At 45.3% G+C, this 20154-nt stretch overlaps 1 protein-coding gene across 4 annotated transcripts; it reads right to left on the bottom strand.

The window, feature by feature from the left end:
* Positions 1–1153: 1153 nt before the first annotated feature.
* On the bottom strand, positions 1154–15915 carry CSRNP2 (cysteine and serine rich nuclear protein 2). 4 transcript variants are annotated; one of them, XM_065934398.1, is made up of 7 exons: positions 15680–15915; positions 14858–15030; positions 13004–13255; positions 10054–10291; positions 8522–8781; positions 5254–5550; positions 1154–3511 (listed from the first exon to the last, which is right to left on the bottom strand). In XM_065934398.1, exons 4-7 carry the CDS (start codon positions 10202–10204, stop codon positions 2588–2590), a joined length of 1632 nt encoding a protein of 543 aa, XP_065790470.1. In that variant the 5' UTR covers positions 10205–10291; positions 13004–13255; positions 14858–15030; positions 15680–15915; the 3' UTR covers positions 1154–2587. The 4 variants fall into 4 exon arrangements, with proteins under 4 accessions (XP_065790470.1, XP_065790471.1, XP_065790472.1 ...); XM_065934399.1 differs by lacking the exon at positions 13004–13255; XM_065934400.1 differs by lacking the exon at positions 14858–15030.
* Positions 15916–20154: the final 4239 nt, after the last annotated feature.

Genomic DNA, 20154 nt, shown 5'->3' with positions numbered 1-20154 from the left:
CTTTCTCTTAACAAGTAACTGAATTGTGGTCTGCCAAGGTAAAGAAGAAAACACCATTCATTTGAATATTTCTTTAATATTACATTTAAATATTTTCTTTAAATACAGCATTATCACAATGTAAAGGACCTAAAAGGCAAAAAAAAAAAAAAAAATTTTTTTTTCAGAGAACCAGACAAGCTTTGGATTCACATTGAAAATACTACCTGTGTACAGTGAGAAAGGAAATTGGAAAATATTAAGAGTTGTAATGAGTGATTTATCTAGATTTCTTTTATCCCACCTAGTCTAAGGACTGAAGCTCTGCCTTTGTGGTCAGTAGCCTAGCCTTTCTAGCAACCGTGCTCTGTAATTCTGTCTGTCCAGCTCAGGTAGCACCAGAAACGAGATGGACTAGGTTGTAGAAAAGGCCCTTTGCTTGACAAGATTGTTAATGTTAATATTTAGCATTTAAAAGGTTGGGACAGGTGAGTCAGAACCGTAGTTAATGAAGGGAGGGATTTATTATCTTGGGGGTTGGCAATGAGTTTAATTAGTTTGAGATTCTTGGTCTGATCCCAAATGTCTTATTAAACAGGTGAATCCACTTCCTAGCTTAGGCTGGAGCCCTTCTGAGAGGGAAGATACAGCACTCACCCTCCCCTTCCAATACAAACTTCTAGAAAGATTCATCTCCAGAGTCAAATTCCCAGCTAAACTTCAGTCTTGTCTCTGAGGGGACCAGTCTAAGGTGGTGGAGTGTAGCTTAGTTGAGGGTAGCACCTATTTCACAGGTGCTTAGGACTCTCGACTCCATTGTGAGCCTAGAGGAGGAGAGAGATAAGGGTCTATGGCTTATTAATTCACCTCCAAATGTAGAACCAGCAAAAACAGGAATGAACAGGAGAGGCAGGATAAGTTAAAAGGATGTATCCATGTTGAATATAAGGCCTTTCAGGCTCAGTTTAGGTTTGACAGGTGAAATACTACTGTGATATACATAGAGGTTGCTTTCAGACACTGGGGCCTTAAGATCCCACAAGAAAAGGCTTTAAGTACAGTTACCTTCTTCACCAAAAAAAAAAAAAAAGGTTTGTACTTTGTTTTTTCCTGGTTAATAAACCATATCAGTAATGAAGCATGGTGTGAAGGATGCTAGAGTGTTTTGCTCCCTACTGCCTCCCTTTTCAAACACAAGGCAAAGAGCCGTAAAAAAAAAGAATGAATTAAAACAGAGGCAGTGATAACTTTGCTAGTGAAAGGAATTCAGTGTTCAGTGGAGCACATCCTGGAACATAAGCTGGACATAAGAGAACAGAAACCATGTCCCCCCTAATAAAGGTACAAACCGAATCTGAGTTCCACTCTATAGACCTCAAAGGTTACAGTTAGAACTTGACTTCTTAGAACCTGGGAGCTGCAGGAAGCATTCATGAACTGGTTTGACTTCCAATCTTTATATATCAAGATGGAGGGAGCCAATAAGCATTTGCAATTCTGGGGAACAGTATTCAAATATAGTAATAAGAACTCTAACCCTGTATATCCAAGAGGGACCAGGAAGGTAGACCAAAAAAAGGGAAAAAACAAAAAGGTAACACAAAAACACTAGTTGGTGAACTTGCCACATCCTACATTCCTTTAAAGCTTAATTTTTTGGGGGGGAAGGGGTGGGGAACAGGGCTAGGTGAAAAAGCAAGCATGGCACAAAGAAAGTCATCTTTCCAGACAGCAGCCTCTTCCTGCTGTCTCCTTTGGACATAGGTTAATGCTCCACATAGGTCTCCCACGGGATGTGTGAGCCCCAGATTAAAGCTGCCTGATGGAGCTGCGGTTAGACACATAGGGAAGATTGGCTCTTGATGCCACATCCCCAGCCAATCTAGCTCTTTCCCTTCAAAGGAAAAAAGACAAAGCGGGGGCGGGGGAAAGACAAGTTTAACTCTAGTACCTAAAAACGTGTGAAAGAAACACTTCAAGTTAAGACCAGGAATCCCCAGTGTGGGGAACAGGTCAGAGAACAAAAATGTCAAATATTAACTTATTTACCAAATAAGGGAGTCAGGGAAGGCAGGTTCAATTTTTATAGATCTTAGAGGTTTTGTACAGAAGCAGAGACACTTTCACCCCCTCCACTCTAGACTCAACCAGCTGACGACTCCAAGTGTATTACTACAATACACCAAAGTGGGGTATCAATAACTGCTAAGGAAGATGAGCTTAACCCTGCCTGGAGCTCAGGAGAGAGGAAGGGGCTTTGTCATGCTGTTCAAATTGTCGTGTTCTGGTCCCTATGTGAACAGCTGCTTGAATTACCCAGCTCCTCCTGTGAGATCCTAGTTCATTGTTCCGAAGGCCCAGAAAGCTCAGGATGCAGCCTCCTCTGCCCCAAGACTCTGTCCCCTGATCGAGCTGGGGCTGGTCTCCTTAGTTCTGTTGGCCCTTTAAAAAATACTTGTACAAACAATCCTTTCCCACCCTTTCCCCAAAGACCCCAATAAAATAACATATGAGCAGCAGCTGCTTCTACAGTTTTGTTTTTGAAATGGTGTTAGATAAAATAAGGGAATAAATAGAGAACGGGTACGAGGCAGTCTCCGTCCCTGCGTCACACTGCCAGAGGGGGCTCCAGGGCAGGCTCCTCCGGGGGCCTGTCCTCACTCTGCGGCGCCGTCTTCTCCACTGCACAGCCCTCTTCGCTGTCCGTGCACGTGGGGAGGTTTGAGGGGGACCAGGAGGGGCGAAAGTCTTCGCGCTCGGGCTCCTCAGGGTTACAACCTTCGGGCACTCGTGCTTCTAAAGTGGATGTTTTCCCCACCTCTGATTTACAGAGGGCAGCTGGGTCTGTGGGGCCACAAGCCACCAGTGAGGTAACAGGGAGAGAGAAGACATTCAGATCCTTCTCCTTGGGGAAGGAGGGTGCAACTCCTTCCGTCCCAGGCTCTCCTTTCACCCCCAGAACTGGCCTCTGCTCCACCTGGTAGTAGACCAGGGGCCCACTGTTCAAGTAGGATGCGTTGTTCACGGCCGAGGCGGTCGGGTGGTCCGAGTTCTCGGCAAAACACAGCACGGAGGAGCCCGGGGGCAGCTGAGCCTGGATGAGGATGGGGGCAGTGAGGCCCGGGCACAGCTCCTCCGGGACAGCCAGGGGCTCCTCCAGGATGCACACGCCCAGGCTCTCGATGCCCGAGTCAAGGCTGGCGCCGGAGCCGCTGGAGTCCTCCTCCGCCTTGAGCCGCTCCAGCTCCTCCGCGCTCTGCAGGTGCATCACCGCCGTCTCGTTCTCAGCAATGAACTCCTGGAAGTCCTGTGTCTCCGCACCCTGCGCTGCTGCCAGGCTGCAGCTGGTGGTGGGCGAGGGCTCCTCGTCCGGGGCCGGCGGGCGGCTCACCTGCCGCTTGCTCTCCAGCTCCAGCTTCATGATGGTGTGGAGGTAATGAGTCCGGACCCGGATTGGATTGAACTCAATGCGCCCAGCCATGTTGCCACAGCCATCCCGGGAGCAGCCACACGGAAAGGACATGCGATCCACCTGAGGAGAAGACAAGGTGGTTGAGGCCAGATAAGATAGGAGACGTTAGCTGGTGGACACAGCGATTTGAAGTTTGAGGTCTTCTTAGAAGAGAAACAGCGGACTCAAAACATAACCTCTTGGGGGGAGAATGAATACATGTATACAATGGATACATGTATATGTATGCCTGAGTTTCTTGGCTGTTAACCTGAAACTATCACAACATTGCTAACTGGCTATACCCCAATAGAAAATAAAAACTTTAAAAACACTAAAAAAAAAAAAAAAAACCTGTTCCGTGAGCTACCACACCACCTGCCTTTTAATTCCAGCCCAGCCACTGATTAGTAAGTGTGACCTCAAGAATAGTCATCTCTCTCCTAGGGCTTTGTTTCTTCTGAACAAAAAAGAGACAAAGATCATGTCAAAGAGCCCTTCCAGTTAGACGTCCAGAGAGAACTCTCTGAAAGCTGACAACTCTCAAGAGAAACGAAATGCAGGGACCCGAGACTCTTCCATAACTTACCTACTTTATTAAGAAAGCAAAAGTCCAGGGCCCAAGGCTGTTCTTTGACGACAGGGATCCGAAAGGACATAGAAGACCTAGCCAGTCCAAGGCAATACGTTCTTGGGAAACTAGGCAAAAGTGCCTCTGTTTGCTAAGATGCTAGAGTGATGGTTCAAATAAAATAATGACCAGTTTTCCCTCCTTGCTTCATTTTCCCCTGATGGTTGGCCAGCTTGGTTTGCAAGCAGTCATCAAGACAATTAACTTACACACCAGGGATATCTGGAAAAGATATGCTTTCTTTTTTTTTTTGGAAAAGATATGCTTTCTACCTCCTCATCTCCTCTTTGAATTCTCCAGATGGAAAAACCCCACACATACCAAAAATAAAATTAAAAATGTGAACAGACAGTAAGTATGTACAAATACAGTATCTTCCTATGATATCAACTTCTAGAACTCTCCATCCCAGGTTTGGGAAACAGTCAATTTCTTAGAACTATCCTCAGCTCTGTGTGTAACAGACCAATTCGTCATGGCACTTAGTCTAAAAAGCATTATCTGGTCAGAGCTGTTATAGTTATCTGATACCAACCTGAAAATAAGAAAAGGTTAGGATAAATTCTACCCCAAGGACTCAGGACTGATAGCCTCAGTATACAGGTTCCAGATAAATATTCTTTGCTATTTTCCAGTTGAGATTTGTCTTCCAAACTGTCTGTCAGAGGCTCTCTGGGAAATGATACTTTCTATCTTTCAGGATGCTGTGGATTTCAGCCCAAATCTGATCCTGAGTTACAGATTCTGAGGACTATTCTGATTTTTACAAAACTGGACTAGAGGTACTATGAGGAAGTGTCTGTAGGATAAAATCTAAAGCCTACCTCAGTTCTTTGCTTCTGTTTACCTCAAGGAATCAGTCAATATTTAAGGACAGCTACTAAATGTGAAACTTACTAACCCCGTTCCTCCAGGTGCTGACAACTCCTTATCATCTCTGAGGTTAGAGACACAGAGAAAAAATAAATCATCCCTATCTCCACAGCCTAAGAATCCTGCCATACTTGTTTTCTTTGTTGGTGGAGGAGGGCTGTAGAACGGGGAGTGCTCCCCCTGCACAGGGACCCCCCACATTCACTGGCACCCACACCAGATAACACCCCTGACTCTAGGGTGCCAGGGGTCACAGGGCACCTGTGGGCAGGTGACCACACTATGGTCACTATGCCACCTCAGGTCAGGGAGGACTGACCTGGCATTTAATCCCAGCCTGGCTGCAGGCACATGCTTCTGGGTCACAGTACAGTCGACAGTCACAGCCACACTCTTCCCGTGACAGGCGGATGGCTCGAAGTTCTTGCTTCTCTTCAGCATCGATGCGGTGGACCCCAGAAGCCCGCAACAGGGCGCGTCGCCGCTTGGTGGGCAGAGGCTGCAGGAAGAAGTAATCATCCACCTCCACATTTTCCACGTCAATATCTTCATCTGAAACATCATCCAGCGTCAGGCCGTCGGCCTCCACCGACTCCACCGTCCCGTTCTTGGTCAGCTGCCAAGAGACAGAAGGAAGGTCAGGTGCCGAGCGGTATCAGCAGGGGCCTCCTCACTGGCACAGCTACAGCAGGTCAGGCCAAGTGAACCTGCTGCCCCGACGCAGGCGCCCACGCGGCCTGGCCCGGCGCACACGTGGCTCCTGAGCACGCTAAACGGGCTAGTGCAACCGACAAACTGAACTTTAACCTTTAGCTCGTTTTAATTAAGTATAAATAGCCACTAGTATGGCAAGTGCCTACCATACTGGATAGAGTCAGTCGAAAGAACCAATCTAGAGCAGAAGGACAGGAAGCCTATGTAGCACCAACGCCAGCCCATCAAACAAGGGACATCACCTTTCTGGCTCAAAGTTTCTCCAAATCTGTCTCACCTTCCTCCCCAAAGATAATCCCCCCCCCCAGTTATACCCTCCATTTCCAGCCTTGTGCCCCTTAGCTTCAGCTAACCTGCCATCTAATACATGGATGAAGAGAAGGCACTTCAATGGATGGATATTCCTTGGATGTAAACAGCCTTGCAAAACACCTGCTAATTTGCACTCCGAAGGACCCAAAACCACAATTCTGCAAAGAAGAGTACATTAAAGTGTAGTACAAGGCTACCTATCATGTCTTTGTCAATGAACCTGAATCCTCAGTCTGAGTAATCATCTGAGCATACACAGAAGAGCCTCATTTTATGGGGAGGAGAAAAAAGTGAGCAAGTTATCAATGGCTATCAAGAAAGCCCTCACTTCCCATGGCCTGAAAGAAATATATTCTTTCTCCTTTTTTTTTTGGCCATGCTGTATGGCTTTAGGAATTTTAGTTCCTGAGCCAGGGATTGAACCTGGGCCCTCAGCAGTGAAAGCGCTGAGGCCCTAACCAGTGGACCACCAGGGGATTCCCTCTTTCTCCCTTCTAATCCTTTTTATTTGGTTTCAAAGGAAAGCTGCATGTGAGGTAGGGTGGGAAATATAATACTGCGTGTACTCTCTGCAGGCAGGAATCTGGGTTCTCTGGCTAAGAAGGACAAAGAGGCGGGAAGGGCGATCTCAGAGGAAGGACAGGCTGAAGACAGTTTGTGGCTGAATGAGCTCTGAAAACCCACTCGAGAGTTCAGGTAGAGAAAATGAGGCCTCACGATCCCCAGGGCTCTGGAAGCTACTGGCAGGATGAAAGCCAAGCTACTGGTGGGTTTGACTCATTTCATCAGCCAGTCAGAAGAATGCTGGTAAAGGAATAACTCCTGGGAGAGATGTGATGCAACAGACCCGGCTAATAAGCTACAAACCTGTTCTGTTTGTTTGTGGGGAGGTGAGAAGAGGAATGAGAGAAAAAAAAAGAGTGGTGCTTCTGGGGAACCCCGCATTTTTTTCTGTTGCAGGCAGGCCAACTACAAGGGGCCTTCCTGCAGACCTGAGCATTGCTCCTGCCCATTTCACCACGGCTGGCCTCCTCCGAAGCACCTCCCTCCCCTCCTTGATATCCCATCAAAAAAAGAGATGAGAAATGCAATAGAAAGGAACCATGTACAGAGATAGAATTTAATATAGCCTAATAAAAGAACACTTCAAATGAGTGAGAAAGATTCTAGTCATTAAATGGTATTGGGACAACTGTCTATTCTTTTGGGGGGAAAAAAAGGTTAGATTCCCAATTCTTACTATTTGTTAATAATGAATTCCATATGGATAAAAGGCCAAAGAAAGTAATAAAAATGTTAGAAAAATTATAGGTACTAATACTGATGCAAAGCACCAGTGTTTTTTTTTCCTTGATGGAAGTCCAAAGGGAAAACAAATATTAGATGGCATATGGGAGATGCAAAATGTATTATTTTTGAGAACAACTGTCTCTTCTATAAAGTGCTAAAGATAGGAAAGATTTCTAAGAAAAGAGTAAACTGGTCCAAAGTAAGGGTGTCCTCCTGACATAGAAGGAAAGGGTATAAAGCCTTCATGGCAAATGATGACAAGTTTATTTGCTCAGCTGTTGCTATAGCAGCAGGAAGGTGATAGGTCAGTGATGGAATTCCTCAGACAGAAGACAGAGAAGCCTGAATGTCACTGTAGTTAGAAAAACAGGTGTAAGGTTTGAGGCGTGGACTGTGGGCAGCAGACACAGAGCTCTCAAAGGGACAGAGCGCTGAGATCTAGCTCATACACAACCTCTGTCCCTGGTTCTCCAACCTTCCTGCATTGTGTATCTCATCAGGATTTCACCCACGACCCTGGAAATAATGCAGCCACCTGTTTTAACATGGGTCTGAATACTCTGAGCCCACAAGAAACTTGGCCAGGCCTGAAGCAGTGTTCTCCAAGCTCGGAACTAGGAACTCTGGGGGCAATATTTTGCAGACTGGTGGAAACCACAGCTGTGGAGTGCCAGGTGGCACAAAGAGCAAATGTGGAGCTACTACAGAGAAATCTGAGGTGGGTCTTCCAGCCCTGCTCTCCTAAACTTGAAGAGCAGCATAGACTGCAGGCCAGTACTATACAAATCAAAGTAACTATTTGGTAACGCTATTTTTTATACCTAAAAACCTATCATCTAGAAGCAACGGGAAGCCCAGAATTGGCAGCATCCTTTCAAAGGATCCAAAAGATCCAACATCTGTTCTGTGCATCAAGCCAATGGACAATCATTTGATGAGAAATGGAACCACTGTGCTTCCTAAGGGTCCAGGGGTGGCAGACCTGAATGTCTTCATGTAGTCATTCAAACTTTAAACACTGATAGATGGGGGAAGGGTAGGGAAGTCTAGGGAGTCTCTGCTAGACTCCCCACCAAAGACAAGTATAGTGTCTCAAACTGAGATTTGATTCCAAATCTGAGATTCTTCATTAGAAAGACGTGTAATCTCTATATACCAAAGGCAACAGTCTGAAACCAAACCAAACCAACAAGAAAAACACAATAGACCTAGATGGGTTTCTGCTTTTTCTTGGCACAGGGAAAGTACCAGACCCCAGACCCCTTAGGCACCTTCATCTTCTTGGCGTGGAGTTTCTCCTCCTTCAGGTGTTCACGAAGAATCTCCCGATGGTTCACCTCCTGCTCCTGAGCAAACTCACAGAGTGTGTAGCTGCGTACAGAGTTATGGCGCTGGGCCATGCCCAGAGAGCTGCCGCCCTGGCTGGGCACGCTGGTAAAACCCTGGCGTCGAGCAAAGTAGTACACAGTCACCTGGTCAAATCGCACATTTTTCCTCCGCAGCTGCTTCTGCCGCTTCAGGATGGATGTGGCTGAGAAGGGAGCACAGAAAGTTTAATTAACCCAGAGAGGGCCTGCTGGAGGACCTCATTCTTCCTCATCCATCTAGGCTCTCAACTCTTCTCCAGAGGTGCTCCTTGTACCTTGAGACCTTCCAAATCTTCAAACCTTAAATGCACAGTTGGAAAGGACCTTGCCCATCACCAGGTCCATACCACTGCCTCCTGACTGACTTCTGCCAAATAGATGACCACAAAATCTATTTTTAGAGATCAGTTAGGAAGAGAACTGTAGGTAATCTTTTTGGGACTTAACAATCTACACAACTTCACTGTCCAATACAGCAGCTGCTAGCCACATGTGGCAACTTAATTAAAATGAAATAAAAACTTAATTCAGGTCCTCAGTTACACTAATCACACTTTAAGCACTCAATAGCCACATATGGCTAATGCCTACCATATTGGACAATACAGATACAGAACACTCTATCGTAACAAAATTCTTTTGGACTGCATTTTTTTGTTTTGGTCATACCACACAGGTTGTGTAGTGTGTTTGGCCTACACGGGTTGTAGGTCAGTTTCCTGACCAGGAATTGAGTCTGGGTCACAGCAGTCAAAGTGCCAAATGCTAACCACTAGATCAGCAGGGACGTCTCCCTGGTCAGTGCTGATCCATGGCAGTAGATGGCAAGCTTCTTCTGTAAAGGCCCAGATAGTAAATATCTTAGGTTTTGCAGGCCACAAGGTCTCTGCTGCAACTACTTAACTCTGCTCTTGTAGCATGAAAGCCTCTGTAGACACTGGGTCTTGTGGCTGTGTTCCAATAAAACTTTATTTACAAAAATGACCAGTGGGCCAGATTTAGCAGAGAGGTAACCCCTGATTTATGTAATCAGAAGTTCCTTCCAAGAAACTGAGCTCTAAGAATTAAGAATTGTTGAGATGCCCCAGTTGTCCAGGCAGTAAGCATTTACTTCTTATTAGAGCTACAGTTTTGTGGAACTATATGGGATTCTGGTGGGAAAGGGTAAACTCCTGGACGACTCCTTCTTCAGTTTAATTCGACCCATTTTGGGGACCCAAAAACCACAGCCCAAGTAAAATCAGCTAGAATAAATCCCACTTAAGTCTATGATATTAGAGCAATGAAGTCCTCCAAAGAGCACGATTGAGCTAAGAGTGGGAGAGATTACGACTAAGGACAAATCCCCAAGCTGGACAGAAGCTGTCGGGAGAGCTGCAAAGGGCTCCAATGCTTGAGGGACTTGGGTGCGGGCTGGGAAGGAGTGGCTCACTCACGTGTGAAGCTGGCAGTTGTAGGAGGATTGAGGCTGTCGCAGCTGTCAGCGCTGTCACTGCTGGAGATCTCATCATCGGAGTTGGAAACTGATGAGCCCACATCCACATCATCAAACTTCCTCTTGAGACCCGAGCCCGTGAATGCATCCATTGGTTTCAAAGGGGTTTCCTTGAGGGAGCCCACCACGTCGGCCCCAAAGCCCCTGCTCACCAGCAGGTAGCCAGGTGCATTAGGATTCTGCCCAGGGGAGAAGAGGAATCAGCACTCCCGTCCTGAGACAGACCGCTCCCAAGCCTATACACACGGCTCTCCAAGTGCAGAAAGCAGGCCCCTGAGTCACTAGCATGGACTTCTGCTCTCTTGAGACGAGGTCATATCTTATTCCAGTCAGCAGCCTCCTACTTCTGCTGCTCCCTAGCCCCTCCAACCTCAGTCACTCTTAGAATAATGAGATGAGTAACAGCAGCACCTTTCCCAGTGGAGTGAAGGCCTTTGGTTCCAAGCCAGCTGGGCTCAAGGCTTCATTAGCCTGGGATAACAGCCCTGCTCTTCTGCTCGCCCAGGAGAGCTCTCCATGGGGCCCGCAGGAGGGACTGAGGATCAAAGGCAGAATTAGGCTATGCCTCAACCCATACTAGATCCAATTATTTTTCTGGAAAATTTTCTGGCATTTCCCAAAGTGTATCCACTAAATAAACTAGCTCCACAGATATTATTAATAGAGGCCTCGGGTGTGTGTGGGGGGTGGGGGGTTGGCCTGTCAATGTCCCTCAGTTTCCTCAACAACAACTGAATTTTTATAGTATCTGAAAATTGGAGACGGCGTGTGTGTGTGTGGGGGGGGGGGGGGGTGCTTCCCTGGTGCCCCCAAGTGAAGAATTTCAGGAGGTAAAGAATTCGCTTGTAATGCCCAGGTTCAGTCCCTGGGTCGGAAAGATCGCCTGGAGAAGGGAATTGGCAACCTACTCCAGTACTCTTGCCGGGAGAATTCCATGGGCATAGAAGTCCCTGGTGGGCCACAGTCCATCACGACTGAGCCACTAACATACCCCCCCCCCCACCAACACACACACACGATATTAATATATTAATAGCTTTTACACGGAAATAAGACTGCTGTGTCAAAATACTTAAGAAAACTGCTTTTACGAAGATCTTTCAGAGACTTTTAATATGTTAAAGAACCTGGTGAAGGGTAAGAGGAAACAGAACGCAGGGCTTCTGTAAATCCTTTGTTTCGAGAGTATCCTACAGGGCAAAGGATTCGGAACACACTTTGGGAAATACTGCTGTAGGCTTTCAATTTCAAAGTACACTGAGTGTCAGGGAAATGCTTTACCCAGATCTTCACAAATGTAAAGTGTCTCACCAGGCTCCTGAAAAGGACAGATTAGATTCTAAAGAATGGACTGAAGGGGGACTGAAGGGGGGTTGGGGTGGTATGGGGGAAGGAATGGACTGAAGATTAGAAACTGCACTGGCTTCAAAACCCAGACTCTTTCCCAACTGCCTACTGCTCCATAAAACTGGGCTCAGTTGACCTCCCATCATCCTCTCTGCAAGGAAGACTTCCCTTTACAATCCTTGCCCTCTATAAAGAAACTGGCAAGGGCATGACAAATAGCAAAGAAGTGACGATTTACTCTGGTTACATTATTACGGCAGGCAATGTTTTCAAGGCGCTGCCACACAACCAAGGAGTCTGGGATAGGCTATTTCCCAGGGACAAATCTTTCTCCTCCATCTTTGCACTTGAGTTCCCGAGGATATGAATCTGCTCAGCAGAAATGCTGTCAGAGCCGGGGCCACATGTGATGATGCGAAAGCTCCCTGCTCTACCTCAGTAATGCCAGAATCTCCCCAGACTATGATCTCACTAGTTGCTAATTATGCAGCAGGAATAACAACACTGCCCAGAAAGCCAGGGCTGCATGACTGCAGAGCAGCTCCCCAGAATATACTGTGGTGTCAAGAGGTGCCTGCTACAGTGCTGATTTTCTAGACTGTGTTTTGGAAGCAATTTGCCTGCTCTTGGTTCAGCTCCACAGTCAACCAGACCTAATAAGTACTTTAGGTATTTCTTAATTTACCTAGCCAGATCGCATAAAAATTCAAGTCACAAGATGCACCTAAAAAACCTGTCCTCACAGGTCTCAGACCGGCACATTCCTGAAATAAACTGGCCAGAAAGAAAAAAAAAAATAAACTACTAGATACAAATTGTAATTAAATTTAAAAATGAGCCCAAAGCATCAATTTTGTTCTTCAGGTTACTGATCTTAGAAGATCACATTCTTAGGATGTGGGTTAAGAAAGGAGAGAGCCATGGACTTTTTTACTTACGGTTAAGATTTCAGCTGGGCTTAAAGATGCCTATTAATTAACAAATCTCATTTCATTCTATTAATGGAGGAGGTAAGACCCTTGCTATGGAGTACTTATGGGGGAGGAATAAAAAAAAAAAAAATGTTGACCACGGAACACAATATTTCCTCCCCACCAAAAAATCTTATTGACCACATAAAAAAGCTGACTTGAGCTCAAAATCCTTCTTAGAAAGGACTGAAGTCCATCTTCAGTTTTAACTGAGAACCAGTTAATACCGCCACTAGGAAAGTACCTTGTTCCTAAGCCTGAAGGTACTCATCAGTTCAGTTCAATCACTCAGCTGTGTCTGACTCTTTGCGACCCCATGGACTGCAGCACACCAGGCCTCCCTGTCTATCACCAACTCCCAGAGTTTACTCAAACTCATGTCCATTGAGTAATAGATTTGTTTTTAAATAAAGTTTTTAAACAAGTCTTATTTACTTATTTTTATTTTTTTGGCGGCATCCTGTGGCATGCGGGATCTTAGATCCCCAACCAGGGATTGAACCAATGCCCCCTGTGTTGGAAGGCAGAGTCTTAGCCACTGGACCGCCAGGGAAGCAAATGTGCACTCCTGACCTCTGTTCTGATGTCCCTTTGCTGCCAGTAGTGTGAGTTTCTTCTACATGTTTCTCCTTAAGCCCTGCATGTGATTGAGTCTGGTTGAAGATGGTGTTTTAATATAATCCTCCACTGTCTTAACCAAGGCGCCCCCAGGGTATCTTTTCTCTTTAGGCCACTTTTTGTGCACTCTGGGCAGCCAGGATTGCTGGCTGCTTTCTCTGTTCTTTTTCTATGTCTTCCTCACTCCCATTTCTGGAAAAGAGGTTTCTGGGCAAAGATAGGAGGAGGCTAGTAAGAAAGAAGAAAAAAAGATGCAAAACCTGGGAGAAAAATATTTTCCTTAAAATGTCTGAGAATCATCTGAATGGCTATACATGTAAGTAATGTGCATACTGACTGAGCTCTCTTCACCCTACCCAGGAGGTTAGCATCACTTTTTCTGTCATTAACCCATTCTTATCAAAAAAGAAAAAAAAAAATCCAAAAATTCTGTTCTGAGAACCAATATAACTTAAAATATCAACCCAGCTTTCCTTGTCCAGCTCTCTGGAGTGAACTTGTGAGATATAAGATGTCCACTGGGCACCAAGAAACCTCTCATCTACTTCCACTGTGGCCTGAAGAAATCGTTCTCTGAAATAGCAATAACAACAATGGGTTCCACTTTTCAATTTATCAATTCAACTTCCTTTCCAACCACAGTTAGAAATCAGTCATCTCCACCTCTCTCAACTATTTATTCTTTGGCAGAGGATCAATGCCTATGTTCAAGAAAAACACTTATACTCCCAAGCACTTAACCCATACAGAAATAATCAAGATGAGACTGGAAATGCAGGTCATAACTGACAGTTAACTGTCAAAATGACCAACTCAAAGAATAAATGCTTTTGGAGAAAATAATGCAAACTTCTATAAAAGCTTTTGTGCCATTAAAATGGAAGGTCAGCTGACACTTTCTAGCTGCACGCCTTACTGCCTTTTCTTAAGTATTTCTGCTAGTTGAACATTTCCCAAAGGCATACAAAATAATTCAGATCCATAGTATATAGAAGAGATTAGGCTAGCACCAAATAAAACAGATTTACAGCATATATGTATTTTAGTACTAAGCTTAAGCCTTTCAGGTCTGTGAGAATTCCTATAACCGCCATCAAACCCAAAAACCCAGCATATGTGAGACTAGCAAGAAAAGAACTGCCCCTCCCCTAATTCTGTGGATGCAGAATGTATTGACGGAGTTTAGGTAATGAAATCTCTCTCCTAAACGAGTCCAAAATACGACAAGGTACCTCTCACATCCCATTTCTACTGGACTGGATGGAACCCAACCTTCTGCTAAAGGTCAAGGGCCGAAAATCTCTAGTAAGATGTCAGTGCTACCATGTGTAGCTGGATTAGAGGAAGGAAAGCTTGCTGCTAAGAGTTAGGATCAACCTAAATAAGATGACCAGTCCTGTTTCTCCTTTTACAAAATATTGTGAGCTGCTCCTCAAATACTATGAATTTTGTGGCTCCATGTGTCCTTGTGATAACCAGGATCATCAACTAACAAGGTGCTCAAGTGAAAACATTTTGTTTAAACTAGGTATTTCAAGGAAGCTCTCCCCCTACAACCCTCACTCTCTGGTTTCATCCCTTCACTGACACAAGGTTAGAATCTGGCTTTCCATGTCTAAACTCCCATCCTATGAAGGACAAGAGATCTTTGTGGGAGAACTGGAATATGACGCTGCAGGACCCATGAATTCTCAAGGATATCCAGTCATTTATAACTCTGGCACACATCAACATCCTCCTGGCTCTGGACATTTGCAAAATGGAAAGTCGGTAAAAGAAAAGGAAAATCTGAATTAACTGTGGATTTACCTTGAACTGAAAACTGCAAGCCAAGGGGACACTGTGTCTCTTGGGGATAACTTCTAACGTTTCATACTGAAGAACGGTGTATGTGTCACATTGCCACTCTAGCTCCCTTTAAAAGGATGAATCAAGACCGTGGCACTAAAAGAAATGGATGGCAGTCGGCTGCGTGTTTGGGCCTGTGAAAAAATATCCAACTAGCAACTAGGGCAACTGATGCTTTCGTTTTCCCACACAACGCCACGAAAAAATGGGAGACCTCAGGAACCTGGGTTGAAAGGACATGTCAAGTCACCAGTTCCCCTTCATGGACACCCCCGCTGAACCCTTCAGCGCTGGGGCACCTTTTCACTCTGATTCCTGCTAACCTTCCTGCTCACTCCAAGCGTCTGCAGCCCCTACCCAGCTTCCCATCCTTTCCTGCCTGCTACCCACAAATTCCCAACCACTCCTCCCACATTTTCTTCTATTCCTCCCCTCCCCTTCCTTCACTTCCCTCCATCCTACATCATCTCCACTCCATTCCGAACTTAACCCTCAATCCGAATTCCTGCCGGCTTCTAAGCCTCCCGTCGGGCTCCCTTAAGCTGCCCCCGCAGTCCGGGCCCGCGTCCTCCGTGCCCCTCGCTCCCACGCCTCTCCCGACTCTTTCCCTTCCCGGCGGCGCTCTAGCTCCCCGCCCCCCGACCGCTGCCGTCCGTGCCTCCCTCATTTCTGACCCCTCCATCCGCGCGGCTCTGGGTTGACCACTCCTCCACAGTCGCCCGGGGGCCGATCCCGAGAAAGGACGAGGAAGCACCCTCCGACCCCCACCCCTAGGCCCATTACCGGCTCCGCCGCAGCTGCCTCCTCCCGTGATGGTCTCTGCCGCCCCCGCTGCCGCCGCCCTAGCCCAAATGGGAAGAAGGGAAGAGAGAGCGAGTCTCGGGGCCGCACAGACGGTCTGGGAGTTCCCAGGGCGGCAGGGCGGGGAGGGATGGTGGGTGGGCAGGTCGGCCGGCAGGCGGCAGAGGGCGGGCGGCTCCGACAACTCGGGCGCCCCCCGGCAGCAGCCGCCCAGAACCGCCCCGGCTCCGGCTAACAATAGGCTCCGGCCGCAGCGCTCTGGCTCTTATAGGCGCCGGCACGTCCGGACCGAGCCCCGGGGCAGGCTGGGAAATGGAGTCTACGTGCTAGCCCTACGCCCAGTGGCATGCCGGGAGTTGGAGGCGGCTACCTGCGCAGAGCCGAAATTCGCCGGCAAACAGACTCGGGAGGCGGCGATTCCGCTGCAACCTGGGAAAGCGAGTTTGACGCCGCTGCAGCCTTTTGAAGAGGATGAGGGGAGACCCTCAGCTCCAGATCTTCGATGACTAAACAAATTCTCGCCTAAAACTCCCCTTTTCCTTTCATCAGGCCCACACTTCCAGGTCTAAGGAACGTAATCCCCCTTATCCTCGCTCAGGGGATCTAAGTCTTAAGCAGCGCGACGTGCTGCAGCCTGCCCGGGGTATGAAGAAAATAGAAGCAATGCAGAGTAATCTTCAGCGTGTATTGATGGATTGTTTTCTTTCCAAATTTTCTTACGTGATTTCTGATCTTCACAATTTTGCAACTCATTTTTAAAACGGAGAACGAGGACTCAGAAATCGGAATGTTGTACGTCATTTGCCAAGGACACCCAGTCTTGGTTTTATTTCGCTCAGAAAGGAAGAACAGGTCTCTCCTTTGACCTGTAAGGCCCTGTAAGTTATAGGTGAATCCTCTTGCCTCACCAACCACCATCCTGTATGTCAGCTTGTCTCTTACATTTCCCCTCCCTCTCTGTTTTAACTGCCCTGGCCCACTAGATTCTTTGCAACAGGACAATCATGCTCTCATCTCAGGACCTTTTCCCTTGGAACACTCTTTCACCAGCTAGACCCATACTTACTTCTTCACTTAATATTTGGTCAAACATCTCCTTATCAGAGACACTTCCTTAACCGTATTTCTAAAAAGGGGCTTCCCCTAAGTATCTATCCCCTTGCCCTATATTTCTTAAGCATTTACCGTTTGACATATATTTATCCTTTAGTCTTTTATCAATTGAGTAAATTCCATGAGAGTAAGAAGTTGTTTTGTTTACTGTATCCTCAGCACCAAGTACAAACCATGGTATTTGGCATTTAGAAGCTTTTTATTTATCAAATGGATGGATGGCAGGATTTAAACTCTGGTTAGGCTGGTTCTAAAGCATGGTGCACTTACACTGCCACCAAGAACTATGAGCCAGATCTACTGGGTATCAAGCCATCTCAGTTTTAGAATTAAGAGGTTGTGACTTGGAAAAATGCCAAGAATTCCAGTTATCTCCCCTAAGGTGATATAAAAGACTCTGAGAGACCAAGAAACAATACTGCAAAATGAAAAAAAGCAGATCACAAAAAAGCGATCCTTAGAGTACTGATCATCCACCTATCTGCTAAAGTTAGGCATGATATAACATGTAACCAAGAGCATGAGATTTGGAGCCGGATGCCCTGACTACAAGCCCCAACTCCTCTTACTAATGGTGTGACCCTTGGCAAGGTAGGTAACTTTCCTGTTCCTTGGCTTCCTCATCTGGAAAATGGGGATAAAAGTATGTGTCTCACAGGATTTTGTGGAGGTCAAATAGTGGTATAAACTGTTGACAACACAGCGTGATATAAATGTTCACATGATTCTGTTTTCCCTGGACACACAGGAATCAAAAAGGAAGAGAAGACCCCAGAATGTTTAGAGTCAGTGGGATGAGTAACAAAAAATAGCCCAAAGGCCCTGTTGGGTAGGTTAAAAGTGTTTCATATACCAACACATCTAGAATCTGAGCAGTCAGTCAGGGAAATTTGTCAGAGTACCATCAGCCTCAATACCCAAGCTTTCTTGGTTAATGACACCAAATTAAAAGACAGCCAAAGAAAAGTTAGCAAATCCTTTGAGAAGACAGCAGAATCCAGTTTGCCAGTAAGCTGTAGATCAGTCAAAAACATCATCTGGATTGTTAGAACAAACATCACAACCACTTCTCACAGAGTCACTTATTCACCATATTTCATTGTCTTAATAGAATCGCTAGGTAAGTTATTACAATGGTGCCTGTTCACTCATAATTGCGATTCTGTTTCCAGCCCAAGCAGGACCTTTGGAGGTCAAATGACCAGGAGTGCAGTAGAGTAAAAGTTATAAGTAAAAAAGAAATGCTAATATTAACATGTAAATTATAACATTGGACATTATATCTAATTCTAAATGTGACTGTTTTGCTCCAGACAATGCATAATTCATGGTTGGGTGGGCTTTAGGGGCGAAAAACTCAAGTAGGAAGGAAAGACAGATGATCAAGAACAACAGACAAAGACAAAAACCAAAGGTCAAATTTTATATCCTAGTCAATGTTTATACGTCTCTCTTTTGGTCATATCTACATGTAGAGGTGATCTTGCCTTCAATAGTATCCTAAATTTATTAAGCAAGGGAATAAAATTGCAACAAGATATAACTGTTTTGTATTTATTATCCTTTGTAATCTCCTTAACAACCCTATGAATTAAGAATTATCTCCTTTTTAGATGAGAAAGTTGGGGTTTAAGAGATTGTTTTGTCCAAGGTCACATCCAGGAAGAGCAAGATTTGAGATTTGAACAAGGGTTCATCTGACACCAAAGTGTACATTTTAACAACTACTCTTTACCAAACAAAAGATAAAAGAGTACAGTCTCCTGGGAGGCTGAAAATGAATAGATCAGAGGATACTATGTGCTGAGATGCTTAGAGAAAAAGAGTTAAGATAAAAATCCAAGCCACTGTTATTTGTTTTTTGATAGGGAATCTGTAGATTTAGCCCTGAGGCTGTATGTTACTTTACTAATTTACATTTAATTAGAATCCAGATCTAGAGAGACAGGCACCTTTGTGACTAAATCCACACTAACCAAAAGAGATCAGTAGACCAAATCTGGGAGAAAGACAGGGCCATAGCAGTTGAAAAGCACAAACAAGAAGAAGTTGTATGTTTTATCAAAGAAGGTTTCAAAAAAGACATTCACAAATTGATCTACATAAGTGTATAATACACACAAAAACCTGTTAATAAAGCAAAATAACAACCATTTTTGAGGAGCTAGAGTGCAAGGATGAATTTAGAGAAGTCAAGCTTAATAAACCTAAAAAAGGTGAAAGGCTAAAGCAAAGTTATACAGATGTCTAAGGAAAGATATTAATTAAACCCTTAAATGAAAAATTAGACATGCCAGAATTCAGAAAGAGGGAATTCTCTGGCAATTCAGTGATTAAAAAAAAACAAAAAAGAACTCAAAGAAAACAGCAGTCTGCGGTGATTAAAATGAGGAATGTGTACCTCACCTTACGCAAATACATGAAAACACAGATTCACAGAATGGAATAAACCTAGGTTATTACTCATGTCCCCAGAGATCCCACATAATACAAAATGGTACTGCTTTGGTTAGGTACACATTCCTCATTTTCATCACTGCAGATTGCTGTTTACCTCCTGAGGGCTTCCCTGGTGGCTCAGACGGTATAGAATCTGCCTGCACTGTCAGAGACCTGAGTTCGATCTCTAGGTTGGGAAGATCCCCTGGAGGAGGGCATGGCAACCCACTCCGGTATTCTTGCCTGGAGAATCCCATGGACAGAGGAGCGTGGCAGGCTACAGTCCATGGGGTTGCAAAGAGTTGGACATGACTGAGCAACTAAGCATAGCATGGCACATAGTAATACATTAGTATTTTTTAAATACCAAGTTCTCTTATAATTGATACTAATCCAATTGAAAATTGTAATTCATATACAACTTTTTTTTTTTAAGTTGGCTGTGCTGGGTCTTCAGTGCTGCTCTAGCTTTTCTCTAATTGTGGTGAGGGGAGCTTACTCTCTAGTTGCAATGCATAGGCCTCTCATTGTGGCTTCTCGTGCTATGGAGGACAAACTCTAGGGCAAGTGGGCTCAGCAGTTGCGTCTCCCCAGCTCTGGAACACAGGCTGTAATTGTGGTGCAAGGGCTTAGTTGCTCCACAGCATGTGGGATCTTCCCAGATCAGGGATCGAACCCACATCTCCTACATTGGCAGGCAGATTCTATACCACTGGGCCACCAGGGAAGGCCATAAACAACTTTTACACCTCTGAATTTGAGAATGCAAATGCTAGATTTAGTTGCAATTTCCAAATTAATTTGTTGAACAGGCCAGTATTCATAAAGAAAAATATAGAAGAAATCTGGAAGTGAAGAGGAAAGATGAGGAAAAAGGGAGGAAGTAGAAATAGATGGGAGTTTAA

This window comes from Muntiacus reevesi, chromosome 4 (assembly GCF_963930625.1).
Source record: "Muntiacus reevesi chromosome 4, mMunRee1.1, whole genome shotgun sequence".
Classification (NCBI taxonomy): domain Eukaryota; kingdom Metazoa; phylum Chordata; class Mammalia; order Artiodactyla; family Cervidae; genus Muntiacus; species Muntiacus reevesi.
This window is presented reverse-complemented; position numbering and strand designations above follow the sequence as displayed.

Excerpts from the sequence above, each read along its gene's own strand:
- CSRNP2 (XM_065934398.1), bottom strand. The coding sequence starts at position 10,204 with ATGGATGCATTCACGGGCTCGGGTCTCAAGAGGAAGTTTGATGATGTG. Across the intron at positions 8,782-10,053 it reads TACAACTGCCAGCTTCACAC|CCACATCCATCCTGAAGCGG; the intron begins GTGAGTGAGCCA and ends CTCCCTTCTCAG. Across the intron at positions 5,551-8,521 it reads TCCACGCCAAGAAGATGAAG|CTGACCAAGAACGGGACGGT; the intron begins GTGCCTAAGGGG and ends GTCTCTTGGCAG.